The following is a 17073-nucleotide window of genomic DNA, read 5'->3' on the forward strand; positions in this document are numbered from 1 at the left end:
AAATCATAGTAATTACAATGAGAATTGCAATATTCGTGGCTCATGTTATCCTAGTAATGATCATCTAATACGAAGACAACCCAACAGCGTCCTCCCACCAGACAGAGTACTTCTAGCTGCTGCGAAAGACCGCTTTTCTAGACCGTTAGCAAATAATAGACCAACCATTCAATTCCAAAGAGGTGAGATATTGAATCCATATCCAGCGAATGACTCACGACGATCGCCGCAACGATGCAACCCGATGACTCCAAAAGGTGCGTCAGCTACTTTGTACGGCGCGCTCAATTCTCAACACTCTTGTTTTCGGCGTCATTGACACACCCCTTAGGAGAAGAAAACGACGACAACTCTATTGATTATAATGCTTATCATCCAAATGCTGCACAATTTAATAAGTCATCATTGGAGGTCATAGTTTATGGCCAGAATTTTATTAGAATGAAAAGTGCGTTGAAAATGACTGAAATTTGTAATAAAATATTAAGTAGTTCTTATGCAATAATCTTAGCTACAGAAACAAGCTGGGATGAAAGTGTTAGGAGTGAAGAAGTTTTCGGCAATAATTACAATGTGTTCAGAGATGATCGCGATTTACAAATGTCTGATAAGAGATCGGGTGGTGGAGTACTAATTGCTATTTCTACAAAATTTAATGCTGAGATCATAACCACTAGAAAAATTAAAGAATTCGAGCACGTATGGGTGAAAACTCGTCTGGCAGAGGAAACACATATTTTCTGCTCAGTGTATTTTCCCCCAAACAACACCCGTAAAGAAGTATATGAAAAGTTTTTCCAGAGTGCTGAAGAAATCATAACTAACCTTCCTTCCGAAGTGAAAGTACACATTTATGGTGACTTCAATCAACGTGACATTGACTTTTTCCCAGACTCAGAAAATGAGAGCATCCTCCTGGTAGGAGAGAATGAAACCCTCCAATATATCTTTGATCAAGTTGCATGCTTAGGACTCAACCAAATTAATTACGTTAAAAATCAGCAAAACTGTTACTTAGATTTTTTACTAACAAATTCACAAGAAGACTTCTGTCTTACCGAATCCCTTACCCCCTTATGGAAAAATGAAAGATTTCACACTGCAATTGAGTTGTCCATATTTGTTCATGAGTATAATTAGGTTTTGCACGATGACGACATAAATGAATTGCCGATGAATCAAGTTCATCTTTGACAGTTGCCGTGTACTTGTTTTGTTTTGCGACTGCAAGTTAAAAATTGAAAAAATGACGAAAAAGTGTCTGTTGAAAACGTATTCCACAGTGAAAATAACTAAAAAGATTGCCCTGTATGTGTTTCCAGCATCTAGGAGCGATATATGTATGAATCTGTTGAGTGTGAGGCGACTTGCAATTTTTACATTCGACCGATGAACTTCTGATGAATTTTTAAACTGTAAACAAGTACACGTCGACTGTCAAAAAAAGTTCATTCTGTTCATTTTTGTGAGGTTATGTCATGTTCGTGCAAAACCTAATAGACCCGATGAATATAAGTATGACGAGGTCTTTCAGTATGACTTGGCAAATTATGATAACATAAAGTTAAAATTAAGTAACATTGATTGGCAAACCATTTTCAGGGAGTCTAATGTTGAAACTTCTGTGGAAATGTTTTATAAGATCTTATTTGATACTATTAATGATCAGGTACCTTTTAAGAGAATCAGACGACGACTTAACTATAAATATCCAATATGGTATAATGATAACATTAAAAATTCCAAAAAATCGAAAACAGAAGGCCCATAAAAAATATAAAAGAGACAGTAGTAGCGTCAACTTAGGAACTTACTTACAAACTTGTGATCAATTGAATCTGGCAATTGAAATCGCTTCCGAGGAGTACTATTCAAAAACGGAGAGTGAAATCAAATCTTGCCCGAAGAATTTCTTCAATTACGTAAAACAAAAACTGAAATCTAATAATTTTCCCCCAAAAATGTTTTTCAAGGATAAGATTGCTGACAACTCGGAAGATATTTGTACACTATTTGCAAATTACTTCCAAGAAACCTATACTACGTTTTCCGAAGAGGATCGAGACCGTGAATATTTTAATTTCTTCCCTGAACATGCTTGTGACATTAATATTCATAACATTAGCGTCCAAGATATTATGCAAGCGCTCAATAAATTAGATATCTCTAAAGGTCCCGGACCTGATGGAATTCCTCCCATATTCATGAAAAAACTATCGTTAGAACTAGCCACACCCTTGTTTTGGCTTTTCAATAAATCACTCATGACCGGTATTTTTCCTAAAATATGGAAGGACTCCTATTTGGTACCGATTTACAAAAGTGGAAAAAAATCAGATGTGTGTAATTATCGAGGAATTGCAATTATCTCCTGCATTCCTAAACTTTTTGAAGCGATAATCAATGAAAAGATGTTTTATCAAGTTAAAAATAGAATCACTAATATGCAGCATGGATTTTTTAAGGGTCGCTCAACTAATACAAATTTACTCGAATTTGTCAATTACTCACTGGCTGCTATGGATAAGGGTAATTACATAGAAGCTCTCTATACTGACTTCAGCAAAGCATTTGATCGCATTGATATACCTATGTTATTATTCAAACTACAAAAAATAGGAACTGGTCCTGAACTACTCAAATGGCTTGAGTCGTATCTGACTGATCGTCAGCAAATGGTTCGATTTAAAGGGAGGATATCCAACCATGTCCTAGTAACCTCAGGAGTTCCACAAGGTTCTCATCTAGGCCCTCTCTTATTCATTTTATTTGTAAACGATATATCTCTTATTTTAAAACACATAAAAGTGTTGATTTATGCCGATGACATGAAACTCTTCCTAGAAATAAAAAGTGATGTAGACAAGGTGGTATTTCAAGATGAAGTGCAAACGTTCCATGTCTGGTGTAACAAAAGCCTTTTGAAACTAAATGTCAATAAATGTAAAGTAATAGCTTTCAGTAGGAAACAAAACACACCAGAATTCCAAACACTGCACTGCACTGCGTGCTCCATATAACCACCGCCACCGCGTGTATTGAGAATGCCATTGCGTGCCAGTGCACAAAGAGAAACACGAAACGCAATATCCGAAGCCACGGTGCTCGTGGCGCTGTTTAATTTTCGGCGCTGGTGCTTCAAGCTTCGGCATACACCGAAACTGCGTGTTTTCAGTTTCGTTAAACACCGGAGCCGAGTGTTTTCAATTTCACGAAGGCACCGAAGAGCACCCATGCGTTGGTTATAATGTCAATCAATTGAATTCAATCAGACGCGTATTGATGAAAAAAGAATTAATCATTCAAACGCATTTTTCGTCATACCGTGGTGCTATAGGTGCTTATAGTACAAGCAACGTATATGGCAAAATCGGAAACACTCGGCTTCGGTGTTTGCCGAAGTCAGGAACACTCGACTTCAGTGCTGCCCGAAAATCCAAACACCGTTGCTTGGCAATTACACGACCACCGGTACGGGTGCTTTTTCTACTGCGTTCGGTGTGTGTTTTTCAACACGGGCACGAAGCGTAGCATTCAATACTCCTGGTGGTGTGCTCACGAGTGATGGTGAGTACCGTGCAGAACGGATCCGTGTTTTTGCCATGCCTGCACCAGATATCACAATTAAACTAGGCGATCAAACAGTAGAAAGATGTATCAGAATTAGAGATCTAGGAGTAATTTTAGATAAAAAATTGACTTTCATCGATCACTATAATACGATAATAGGCAAAGCTAATAACATGCTTGCATTTATAAAACGCTTCAGCTATAATTTTTGCGATCCTTACACGATTAAAACATTATATATTGCCTACGTAAGGTCTATACTTGAATATTGTAGCATTGTTTGGTCCCCATTCTCAATCACTCACAAGGAACGTATAGAATCAGTTCAAAAGCAATTCCTATTATTTGCACTCCGTAAGTTAGGTTGGGCAAGATTTCCTCTACCATCATACAAAGCTCGTTGCATGCTCATTGACATCCACACACTAGAAGAGCGTCGAGAACAATTAATGGTTTCATTCATACATAACATCGTTACACATCGGGTTGATTCATCTGTACTTCTGTCTAAACTTAATTTTTATATACCTTCCCGACAATTACGAAACCGAGCTATATTCTATATAAGTCATTATCGTACCAACTATGCTAAATTTGGCCCATTAAATCAAATGATGTCAACTTATAATAAGCATTGCGGAGCAATTGACTTTACAATGACGACAGCCCAGCTCAAACAATATTTTAATTCAATACGACCTAGGTCCTAGAACATAATGCACATTAATGTTTATTTTAGAAAATATCACACGTGTTAAAATGTAATCAATACAATGTAATGGTCTACTATAGTTTGACGACAAATAAATAAATAAATTATAAACCAAATGGTTTGAAATTGATTGATAACCGTCCTAAGAATTTAAACTGTACATGATTCATTCCACCACTTTAAGATCGACTACAAATGAGCGTTCAGGTTAGGAACATCGCGTGTAGCTTTTCAAATAATAAGATCGTGTTATCTACTATGATAAATCCTGATCGTTTCCTCGTCCCACTAACACCACTTCATCCTATGGCACTAGTGCGATTCAAACCGACAAAAACGTGAACTTAATTCTCTAGCTGCTAAACCGTTGATCCAATATACTTAGTTCCTTTGGAGAACTCATGAACAAAAATATTCCTCGTGATTTGATCACAATAAAAAATGTGCAAAGCCTACTACGATATAAGTTTATTTCAACAACTTTTTTCCCTTGAGAGATAGAAAAACGATGTCTTCTACAAAGATTTAGAACTTCTAACGAGAAAAAACTTTGCCGAAGAAGCTATAGGTCTAACGCAAAAAGTTTCGGTTATATGAAGCATTTTCGGCAAAGCAAAGGAGCTTTGCAGGAAATGTTCAAAAATTGGAATCGGTCGTTAGTGTAGCTTTGGTGCAATGGTGTAATGATTGAATATAATTTCATGATGCATTCTTGTATGCAATTGATCAAACTAAAGAAGTATGTTAACGTGCTCATTAAATTTCGAGAAATTTTACTTTCTTTTAATAGAATATTCCTCATCCGTTCTTTTAATTCCAATCCAACTCATTTCAAGGATGACATTTTACACCCACATCATCGAAATGACGGAATGCGTAATGAATTCTTACTCGACTGCGTGATTTTTCAGTGCTCGATCGGTTCAATGCTAGAATTTTCGCCTGAGTTGGCTGCTCGATCAACCCGATTGACAGTGACATTACAAATGTCATTGAATATTCGCTCATTTTATGAATGTGTTAGTGTGAAATTTAAGCGACTTAAGCCATTTCACTACACTCCAGCTAGAGGAATGGATGATGCTGACTAAGGTAGGCCGTTTTGTTAATAACAACAGTTTATGTTGGAATTCTAAGAACTGGTTATTTATTAGTTCTGTATATCCGAAAAACATGAAGATTTAAATTTGCATATTCAGTTATGTAATGTTTTCATTTAAAAATAAACTGAAAATCAGCACGAAAACGTGCAAAATCGGAAAAGAAGAAGAAGAAGAAGAAGACGAATTGACAATTCAGTCCGCATATTCTCACTCAATTCCGACAGATTTCCGAATCAACCGGTTCTAGGCGAAATTCATTCGGAATCGGTTGTTGCACTGGTGCTGAAATTGATTCGGAATTCCACATGATTTCCACATGGAATTCCGAATGAAAATTTTTCGCCGATTCGGAATTGATTCGGATCTGATAATGTGGGTATCAGTACACCTAAAACCAAATACGTTCTTATGAATTAAGCCATACACTGAAAAAAATAATGAAGTTCACACGATTTCTAATAAATAGTACTATGAAATGGACATAAGTTGAATAGAAAAATTCGATTCAAAACCATCCTCGATGTAAAACTAAATTGGAATACATTAATTTCAATGAATTTTCGTTTTACGTCTAATGTATATTGAAAAATGAAGCACAGTGGACCCCTGCACACTTCGTAGCGCAATAATATTAGATTAGATGTAGAAAATCAAAACTACTTATCAATTTTAATGATTATTGAAGAAAAAGGCGGGTGAGTAGTGTCAGAGACATAACTGGTTGTCGTGAATACGAAAAAAACTAACACGCTTTCATCACTTTTTTGAATATCAGTTAGTTGATTGATTGTATGATATGTGCAAGCTTTCTCCTTTTTCACTAATAGAGTTTGAAGCGTTGCACCTACATTAAGGTAGCGCTTCGCCGTGGTCAGGTCGAAGCGAGACATCTCACTGCTTCCTCTTACTTTGTCGCCGAAATTTCACCTTAAATTGCAAATTTCTCCAATACTAACCCGATTCACGAAAAATCAAAAACATACAATTGTAGGTAAATGATTTTACTATGCATTTGGCGAAAAATATCAGTTAGAAAGCTTTTCTTTCGCGAGATTTCGTGCGAGTTTTGTTAAACATTTTGTATTATTTTTTTCTTTTTCTCGCTATAAACAACTCGCATATGTAGGGATGTGCTACGTTTTCAACAAAGCGTCAAAGCTAGTAACGATGAAAATTATTACTGATTTCTCGTTCTATTGAAACATGAATAGTAATTATTTTACAAAGTAGTAACACTTACTTACATTTTCTACTCATCTATATTCAACGTTTACGCAGAGAGAACGGAAAACGAAAACAAAAGAAATGTTGTTAGCGTCTACCACATGTGGCATTTTGCACACCCCAATGCATGCGTTGACATTGTGTGCGTGCGAAAGAATAAGGAAAAACTCATTTATTTTTATAACTCGCACGAAATCTTTCGATAAAAACGTTTATTAGGCACAATTTATATACGAATCGATAGCAAAATTAATTATCTAGAATCGTATGTTCTTGGAATTTCCGTTTTCTTTACCGTTTTCTCACAATTTTGGGTAAAGTGCGTGAAACCCCGGGATAGGCAGCGAACTCCCGTGACCACGGCGAAGCGCTACCTTAAAGTACAGATTAGTTACATTAATCAGCTACTATTCTACAACTATATATTCCAAACTTGAAACAATTCCTTTTTAATTTGCTGCAGTTTATTTTTATTGAAGCTATGAAGATCGAAGATATCAGCTTCTTCTCGAAATTTCAGTACGAGACAATTGCAATGGCCTGGTCTGAAATGTATCGACGATCTTCATTGCCGTTCGTAATTGAATGTGTTAGTGACGGTACAAATTATTTTATTTTCCATCTTGATGAATCTTTTGCTAGGAAATATTGAGATCTGAGATGGTTCTCGTGTGTGTCTTGTTTCGACAATAGCTCTGAAAATGGTAGGAAAGCGACAAAATTCAACTAGTTCTTTAAAATTATCTTTAGCACTGAAAAGCGCTTTGAATGGGCCTTTCTGGACTTTTTGGCTGCCTTTCTACCGGTTTTCGGTGTCATAGTGCTGACTGTGTCTCGTGCGTTCAGAGTAGCTGCTTTAACTTAAATGACGCTATTTCTCACATGACATTTCGTTTTATACCTGCTACTGGCAGCGGTGTACGGACAGCCCCTTTGCCGAAATTCCTTTTCTTGTTCACCCAACGGGAAACAGTGAGACGACAGGTCCTCGATGTTGCTCTCGTGTGTCTTCTTTCGGGAACAGTTGCTCAGCAAATGGTAGGAAAAATGAATCACTCAACTTTTATATGGATGCTCTTGTATAGATGCAGACATCTCGCGTTCTAATTGGCTGGTGCTGTCATAGGTTAAATCAAACAGGTTTTTCAATAGTGTACTATTGAAAAACTTCAATGTTGTTGCAATATACGTTCAAGTTGAAAACGTACGATTCTATTGGTAGTTAGATTATATAAATCCTTCCACAGATCACTGAGCTATGAACTTTCAAAATACGAGAAAGGCAAACGCGTCTTATGAATTATCCTCTTTGATACTCGTTTCTACCAAACATTTAAGAAAAGTTTAACTTTGAACTATTTGAGATTATGTCACAGAACCGAAAATTTTATCATAAAATTGTGATCATATTTCCGATGGCATGTCGCAAGAATTATGTTGATTCATTAGATACAGCAGGAAATATTCACGATCAAAAACTTATCACACTCTCAGAGGGTAAATTTTGAAAAGGCGTAAGTCGTATTCACGACAAAAGTGTTTGTGAGCGATTTACCACCAGTTACCATAAATATAGCGACCCCTTGTTAATCATAGAAAAAAATATTTCCAGCAACTCTTTTCTGGTTGCTACAAACTCGTTACCAAGAAACTATTTTGCAACACAAATAAACAAAAACAAACTATTCTTCAATCAGAATAAAATGTTTTCTTTGGGTTTCGTTCGCAATTTTTGGCAATATCATAAAATAGATTACATTAATAAAAAAAATAGAAATAGTACAAAAATATTTTTCCCTTGTATTTTTACCAAGCGATCAAAAAAACTGAAGCAAATAGACTTTCCCGTCGGATACCGTCATCTGCTAGAAAGCATATTCAACAAATCGTACGGAGTACAGACGACGACCATGGCTTACTGTAGCGAGAAACCTTTCATTGTACATTTTAACAGTTTTGTAACAAATTAAATTCATGGTTGAGAAATAAAAACAATTGTGAAAGCAAAATTGCAAAATATATGTTTGTGTTTTATAATGTCTGACGTTTTTATGATGTAGGAGATATATGAGAAGTACTGCCATGTCGTATCCCAACATTTTTTTTTTAAACTGAAGACGTTCGTGGTGTACAAGTTCAAAAGCACATCTTTTTTTTTTAATGGGAATGCCATCTCAAAAAAATCAGGTTCCAGTAAATACAATCTTTTCTGACTCATTGACTCCAGTTTCATCAAACCTTTGAGCTACAGCGATTTGTCGAAGTTGTTCTTCGAAATTCCGTGCCATCTCATGCTTTATATGTCCTCATGCTTTATATGTCCTCAGAATAAGCTATCGCTGTAGACTTCCTTCGGTGGAACATTTATCTGATGCGACGAACACGAAAATTTGCATTCTGTATCTCGGTCGAGTACGAATTTTCTATAAAGAAGCATCGCTCGACCGAATTACAGATTGCAAGTTTTTACTTTCGATCGGAATATTCCGATTCGATTGAAGTAGAGAATAGCGGTGATTATTCCATTTGAATCTATTGCTAAAATGGTGACTTCGTTCCCGCGGCTGCGATTAAACTATTCCAGCTCTTTCAGAAAAAAGTTATAAATTACATCCAAAGTTAGTCATTTTGGTTCTTTTGGTTCAGATGTTCCTAAAAGTGTAAATTTAGTATTCGCCGGCAGGTCAGCTGCACTCAGTGGTTTCATTTAGTGAGAAAATATCAGTTTAACTTCCAACTTAAAACATTTCGTTGCAATCGAAGATTCATTAGTTCCGCGCAACACGATACCGTAAATATTACCTACTTAATGAATTACATCTTTGTATTTTTTTTTGCATTACATTATTCTTTATTTGTAACTAACCTGATTCACCCCAGCTTTCTGATTCAAAATCGATTTATCAGAAAATTGTACCAATGATTTGGGTGGGTTTAGAGTGAGTGGCCACAAACGGGTTCCATATTAACTGACAATGACATGCGCAGTTCCCATGACTAGAGTACCATGAGAAGACTTCCACTCGAGGAAGTTGATAAATCATAATTTAATTTTCCGCGATTCGCAAAACGATTCGGAATTTGTTTTGTTTACATTTCTCATGCCTTTAATACACAGTAACCAAGGTTATAGTAACTATTATTCAAAATCAACAATTTATCAACTTGTGTTGCCAGGTCCAAACTTTTTTGAAGCAATTTCGTTTTGACATTACCAGTTACTGAGGGGTAGTTGAATTTGCGATACATTTTCGAATCGCGAGTGGCAGGTCGTGTCGTCGGCTAAACGTTATATACTAAGGCTGTGGACCATCGCGGTTAACTTTAACTTTTGGTTGATTTTTTTCAGTGTCGGAAAATAACCATCGATCTGTCAAAAATAACCATGCTCTCCCCCCCGCATAGCGTTTTGGCTACCTGGGCAGCCATGGCCACCAGAAGGCTACCAAAATTGATTCAGTTACGGTTGTCAAATCCAATTTGACAAAACAAAGTCGCCTGTATCCAAGTTAGCCGAGCGTTTTTATCTTCTCACCTTCGCTGAAAATGTCAAAGATTTCAATGTGAAAAAATCCTGGTGGATACGGTTGTATCGTTTGAGTTGTATTCCTGGCAGCGGTGAGGCAGCCGGTCACCAGAATGTCTGCCAGCCATATTTTTCCAGCTGGCAGCGTTTAGTCAGCCATCTGGCAGCCATGCGTATGCGGGCCGCATGGCTGCCAGATGGCTGACTAAACGCTGCCAGCTGGAAAAATATGGCTGGCAGACATTCTGGTGACCGGCTGCCTCACCGCTGCCAGGAATACAACTCAAACGATACAACCGTATCCACCAGGATTTTTCCACATTGAAATCTTTGACATTTTCAGCGAAGGTGAGAAGATGAAAACGCTCGGCTAACATAGATACAGGCGACTTTGTTTTGTCGAATTGGATTTGACAACCGTCACTGAATCAATTTTGTTAGCCGTCTGGTGGCCATGGCTGCCCAGGTAGTCAAAGACAGAGTTATTTTTGACAACATCAAAATAACCACTCAAGTGTCAGATATCAACCAAAAGTTAAAATTAACCGCGAAATAGTTCACAGCCTAACTGATATAAATCTCGATTGATTGCTATTAATCGATTAGCTCAATTAGTGGCACTGTCGTTAATCGATTACAAATACTCGATTACTTTAGACTTTTAATCGATTATTTTGATTAATCGAGTAAAATAATACATCACTACTCGCACGAGCCCACTAGTTAATCTTATTTTATTACGTTTTCCACAAGCGGAAAACTAGGCGCCTCCTTCATTGGAAATCGAATGGAAACGCATGGCTTTTTTTTTAAATGAGTGGATGTAACTTAAGATGCTCAAAACCTAACTGGTTTTCAAATCAATTGTTGGTTGTTTTTGATAATGATCGCATACGTCAATAAAAATAGTATAATTTTAAAGTCGTATAATGAGTAGTGGTTGGAAAACAGTTTCTTCGACGAAGTACATTAAAATAATATACGGTTTCTATAAATAAACAGCAAAACTCTACGGCCAACTTACCTGAGCCCGATCGTACTTGAGCCGCTTCCAGATCGTGTTCCGAGAGGTGCTGGCTTCACCACCGGAATGGCACAGCCCGTCGACGCCGTTGTAGTTGGGATTGGTGAACGTCAGTACGTCGCTACCGCTGCGGGACGTTTTCTTACTTTGTTTCCGCTTGGAATTTACAATCAGCACTGAGGAAGCACGGGGGAAGATACACACACATACACCGTTTTAACCGTCGTAAGGTAGGTTGCAGTTGAGTTGAGCCGACAAATGATGAGAATGGCATTCCGTGTGCCGTGTGTGTAGTAAAATACATATGCAACACAACAACATATGTACATATAACGGGGGAAGGGAGATGATTTTGTTAGCGATGATTTTGATGCTTTTGTGATATTAAGTGACATATATATGATTAGTTGGAATGTTACCTAGGATGGCGATGACTACTATAATGAGTAAGCCAGCTAGAATGGCGGTAGCGATAATAACTAATTGGGCGTGCATTTTGTTCTTGCTCAACACGGTGGATCCGTTCGACTTGGCCGGTTTATCGTCCTCTAGGGTAACGGTGATTTCGTCGTTCGTTTTGATCGGTACATTGAAGGCCGGTTCCAGCCGACAGTGGGTTTCGTCTGGGACATCGGGACAACCACAGACGTAGCGTGTTTCGGCGAACAAACACAGGTGGCTGCAGCCACCGTTGTCCTGACCGCAGGGGTTCCAATCATGCGGTTGACGGCTACCCGCAACCGACCGAATCTCCAGAGCACCTCGCAGTCCAAAACGAACCTCTTCCACCGGAGAGGCGACACGCTTCGGAGCCCGCAGGACCGACTTGTTGTGCCAGTCGGTCCAATACATGTGGCTGGCGGTCAGCGTCAATCCAAATGAATGTGTAGCCTGGGAGATGACACGAGTGCGACGTTTCCCATCAAAGTCACACATCTCAATTCGATCCTGCTGAGCGTCAGCCCAGTACAGTTTCTTTGCGTCAAAGTCAATCGCAAGACCGGTCGGGAATCCGAGCTCCGAATCAATAATGCTTCGCCTTTCTGATCCGTCCATGTAGGCTCGTTCGATTCTCGGTGCCTGGCCCCAGTCAGCCCAGAACATGAAACCACGCTTGGGATACAGAATGATCGATCGTGGATCGTCCAAACCTCCGGTTAGCAAAGCCTTCCGACAGGTTCCATCCAGGCGGGACACTTCAATTTTCTTCAGTGCTGCATCCGTCCAGTACAGATTATCCGCCAACCAGTCAACGGCAATGCCATTGGGAGTGTTAAGTCCGCTAGCAACTATAACCTTGGAGTCGGAAAGATTGTGCATACTGACTCGACGGATTGCGTCGACATTGACGTCCGCGTAGAAAATGTACATGCGGTCAAAATGGTAGTCCAAGGCAACCACTCCATGAACACCCTCAAACGGAAGAACCACGTCAAACAGATCCTGTGTGTCCAACGATATTCGACCAATGCCGGAACGTAACGCGATCAGAAGGTATTCCTGAAATGAACCAACAGCGATTAGACTAGAAGATTTACCGTTAACTATAAGCTAAACTCACATCGGGAACCTGCTTGCATTCCTTTGTACTTCCTTCTTTCATGAGCAATCCAGTGGGACACTTGCATGAGTAGCCTTTGGGTTTCCTCAAGCACAAATGTGAACATCCACCGTTGTTTTTACCGCACGGATTTTCCGTATACTCATCCAGTTCCAGAACAACTTTAACATCCATCAACTGCTCCAAGTCGCTGGCCACTTTACGAATCTTGCTAGTGTTTGTCTTCGGTACCGAATGTAGTGCCTTGGTGATCCAATCCGTCCAGTAGACCCAATTGCGAGTAACTGCCAGTGCGTACGGGTGATGTAGATTCTCAATTAGCATCTTGCGGGAATTTCCATTCATATCACAGGACTCAATCGTTTTAGCTTTGGCGTCCGTCCAGTAGATACGTTTCTCATGCCCATCCACGGCTAAACCACAAATATAACCAAGATCCGTAGCCACAATCACCTTCCGTCGTTCGCCGTCCATATCGGCGCGTTCAATGATCGGTTCTTTACGCCAATCGGACCAAAACAGATAGCCACTTTCGTAGTCCATTGCAATCCCCTTCGGTTGTATCAAATCGTTCCAGATCAGTACGGTTCGAATGCTACCGTCGAGTTCACTAGCTTCAATCGAGCAACGTCCAGCATCTGCCCAGTAAATTTTACGCCCGATCGAATCCACCACCATACTGTCGACGCTGTCCATGCTTTCACTGAGCACCTGTTTCACTCGCATGCCATCCGGTGACGATCGCATTATGACGTCCTCGATCGTATCCGTCCAAAAGATATCTCCGGTTCGGGCGTCCACATCTAGCGCGACAGCATTCGATATCGGCGGAAGCGGCAGCACGACGTCAATCTGGTAATCGCTATCCAACGAAACCTGCCGGATGTCGGTACGATGTGCGAAGATCAGATAGTTAGACGGGCCGTCCTTGCAGGTTTTGCTATTGTCCTGTTGGATCAGAAAACATTTCAGTAACATAGAATCGTCATTCAATTAACCATACTTACATTCAATTGTATTCCAATCGGGCAAGCACAGCTGTACCCCGAAGGACTAAGCAGACAGATGTAGGAGCAACCTCCGTTTCGAGCACCGCACGGATTACGAGCATCCTTGCGTGTCCGATGAAACACCCGGATGTCCATCAAATCGGTGTTGTTCGCCAAGATGGTGTGCCGATCTCCACCGGTAAATTTATCCGCTACCTGAATGCTGTGTGTGTCCCAATCTGTCCAGTATACCTTCTTGTCATAGACATCCAGCCCGAACGGATGTTTCAAGCCTTCCGTGATCAAGCGATTTCTGCCCGTGCCGTCAAAGTTTACATACTCCAAAGCCTTCGTGCCACCGTCAACAAAGTACAGCCGATGGTTGTCGGTATCCAGGGCTAACCCATTGGGCCACTGTAGATTCTCCGATACCAACGTAACTCGACCACTTCCATCCATACCGGCCCGTTCAATCAACGGATTGGATCCCCAATCGGACCAAAACATGTAGCCTTCACTGGGATGTACCACAATATCTCTAGGTTTATCCAAACGTTCCCAAATCAGCAGTGCCCGTTGTTTGCCATCCGTACTTGCTGCCTCGATCCGATTCGTTCCAGCATCGGTCCAGTAGATCTTGTTGGTAATCCAATCCAATGCCAAACCAGCCGGAGAGATGAGATTCGATTTGATGATAGCCTCCTGCTGGCTACCGTTGATAAATGCTCGGCTGATGATGCCTTTTCCCACATCGGTCCAGTAGATTACGTTCGTTTGACTGCACCAATCGATGGCTACGTTGGACTTGATGCCGTCCAACGGAACTACCATGTCTACTCCTTTGGTCGGATTCTGTTGATCCAACTGTCGAACACGAATGTCTTTCTTGCGAGCAATCAAAAGCAACTTGTCAGGAACATTAGAACATGTCCGCTGATCCCCTTTCAGTGTGAGACCAATTGGACAAGCGCAGCGTCGATGGTTTCTATTCGGTAGACAAAGGTGAGAGCATCCACCATGGCGACCGTGCTGATCCAGCGGACAACGGTTGGTGTATTCTGGTTGTCGCGATGGGTGATAGCTTTGAATATCCATGGGGAAGTGCAGGCCTTCGTGAACTATTCGGAATCCTCGACCGGTGATCTTGTTTGCCGTTGACACCGTTCTGGTGTGCCAGTCAGTCCAGTACATGGAATCCTCGAACAAAGTCATGGCGAATGGGTGCGGAAGGTTGTTGCTGAGAATTTTCTTCCGATTTTTGCCATCAAAATTAGCACTTTCCACCACATGCTTGGCATCGGCCCAGTAGATTCGGTTCGTTGTGTAATCAATTGCCAGACCGTTCGGCCAAAAAATGGATTCGGATACAATGGTCTGTCTCTCGGATCCATCCATGTACACTTTCTCGATTTTCGGTACGGTTCCCCAATCTGTCCAGAATACGGTTGCTTTTCCGGGATGCACTGCAATGGCTCGAGGCTTATCTAGGTCATTTGCAGCCAAAACCGCTCTCAGTTTACCATCGAACGTGGAAACCTCGACGCGTCGAGTTCCGGAATCCGTCCAGAAGAGTAAGTTGTGAATCCAGTCAACAGCCAAACCTCCCGGGGATTCCAAACCCCACTTAATGACATCCTTTATACCAGTCCCATTCAGATACGATCGTTTGATGACATCGATCGAAACATCCGTCCAGAACAGTAAGTCCTGCTGGTAGTGATAATCCAATGCGATTGCGTTCGGTAATCCCTTAACGATCGATGTGAACTGATTGTTAGACAGCGAAACCTGACGAATGTCGGCACGATTCGCCATTAGAAGTTTGACGGCTCCTCCCACAGCCTTGCAGGTACGCTGATCCGGTCTCAGGATGTAACCCGGTTTGCAGGCACATCGAAAACTCCCTACCGTATTGATGCATTCCTGCGAGCAGACGGGATTATTGACGATTGTGCATTCGTCGATGTCGGTACAGTTGTACTCATTGCCGTGCAGGAGGAAACCTGGTCGGCACATGCACTCCTCTCGACCACTGTACGCGGTCACACACAACTGTTCGCATCGTGAATGGGCATTGCAAGGATGGACGATCGGACAGCGAAGTTCGTCCTCACCATCAACGCAATCCTTGTGACCATCACACACGTGCTTCTGGTTGATGCAGAGTCTAAATGGAAAGATGATTGGTTAGTAGTTTTTAGTACACTTTAGTACAATGAGACCAAACTTACGAATCTCTAGAGCTGTTTCGATTGTTTGAAGGACAAGCAAATTGATTCAATTCACACTTTGTGTCACAGTCCTGTTCGTCTTCTCCCCGCTTACAATCCGCTGTTCCGTCGCAAACCCACGAACGCTAAAACGGAAAAGTGATACCCATTAGTATGAAAATTATCAATTTTTACATCACAATTCCACCCTACCAGAATACATCTTCCATCTTTGCAAGTGTACTCATCCGGTGAACACGTTCTCCCGCCTAGCTTATCCACCGGACAGCCTTTCTCGTCCTCCCCATTGTTACAGTCCTGCTTATCGTCACAACGCCACTGTACCGGAATGCAATCTCCATCGTCACACTTAAACTCGTTTGCCGTGCAGAGAACTTGCTTTTTGGGACAACCCTCCTCATCGCTCCAATCACCGCAATCGTTATCCCCATCGCAGCGGAACCGCATCAACACACAGCGTCCTCCGGGTCCGCCCAAACCGCCCAGTGATCCTTTGCACTTGAATTCTCCCTCCGGACAGCTTTGCATTGGCCGATCACACGTCATCTCGTCCGATTCGTCGATACAGTCCGCTTCCCCGTCGCACTCGAACGAAGCCGAAATGCAGCTTCCGTCGTGGCAACGGAACTCGTCCTGGGTGCATCTGAAGTTGAAGAGATTAGCGTATTGGTTGAGAATGATGTCAAGCTGGGTGACAAAATAATTTTGAAATTCGAATATTATTTTAATGGGAATTCGACTTGCTTAACTATTGGGAATCTTCTTAAAATTTGTTTAAGCTTATCATGCTACATTCGTTGAATATCTGAAAAACTGGCATCCCTTACTATTTGATAGCCTACTGAGAGAGAAGTACGATTGCTTACTGACAATGTCTGATTAAATGAAATTTAGATGCCCGTTTGAAAGAACGAACGAAAGTTCATGCACACATTTCATCTAGCTTAGAGCTCTTCCGGAGCCAAAGATACGTTCTCCTCCATTTAAAAAAATGTGGTAAACCGGGAAGAATATAAATGAGCTGATGAAATTCGGTTTTTTAAGGAACTGTGATGCATCTTTAGTCGGCTCAATCCCAGAATCCAGGTTTGGAAATCTATCCAAGTCTAGATTTCAGTTTCAAAATTCAGTTA

The 17073-nt window shown here is 40.7% G+C and overlaps 1 protein-coding gene across 1 annotated transcript in view; it reads right to left on the bottom strand.

Annotated features, from left to right (window-relative positions):
- Positions 1–17073, bottom strand: part of LOC131425860 (low-density lipoprotein receptor-related protein 4) — an 85459-nt gene that overhangs the window by 16033 nt on the left and 52353 nt on the right. Inside the window, exons 4-9 of the mRNA XM_058588105.1 lie at positions 16133–16583; positions 15941–16065; positions 13728–15876; positions 12721–13668; positions 11579–12659; positions 11160–11335 (exon numbers count right to left, since the gene is read on the bottom strand). Coding sequence (XP_058444088.1) covers positions 11160–11335; positions 11579–12659; positions 12721–13668; positions 13728–15876; positions 15941–16065; positions 16133–16583 — 4930 coding nt within the window. The remainder of the gene's footprint in view (positions 1–11159; positions 11336–11578; positions 12660–12720; positions 13669–13727; positions 15877–15940; positions 16066–16132; positions 16584–17073) is intronic.

The sequence above is a fragment of the Malaya genurostris genome, chromosome 1 (genome assembly GCF_030247185.1).
Source record: "Malaya genurostris strain Urasoe2022 chromosome 1, Malgen_1.1, whole genome shotgun sequence".
Lineage (NCBI taxonomy): Eukaryota > Metazoa > Arthropoda > Insecta > Diptera > Culicidae > Malaya > Malaya genurostris.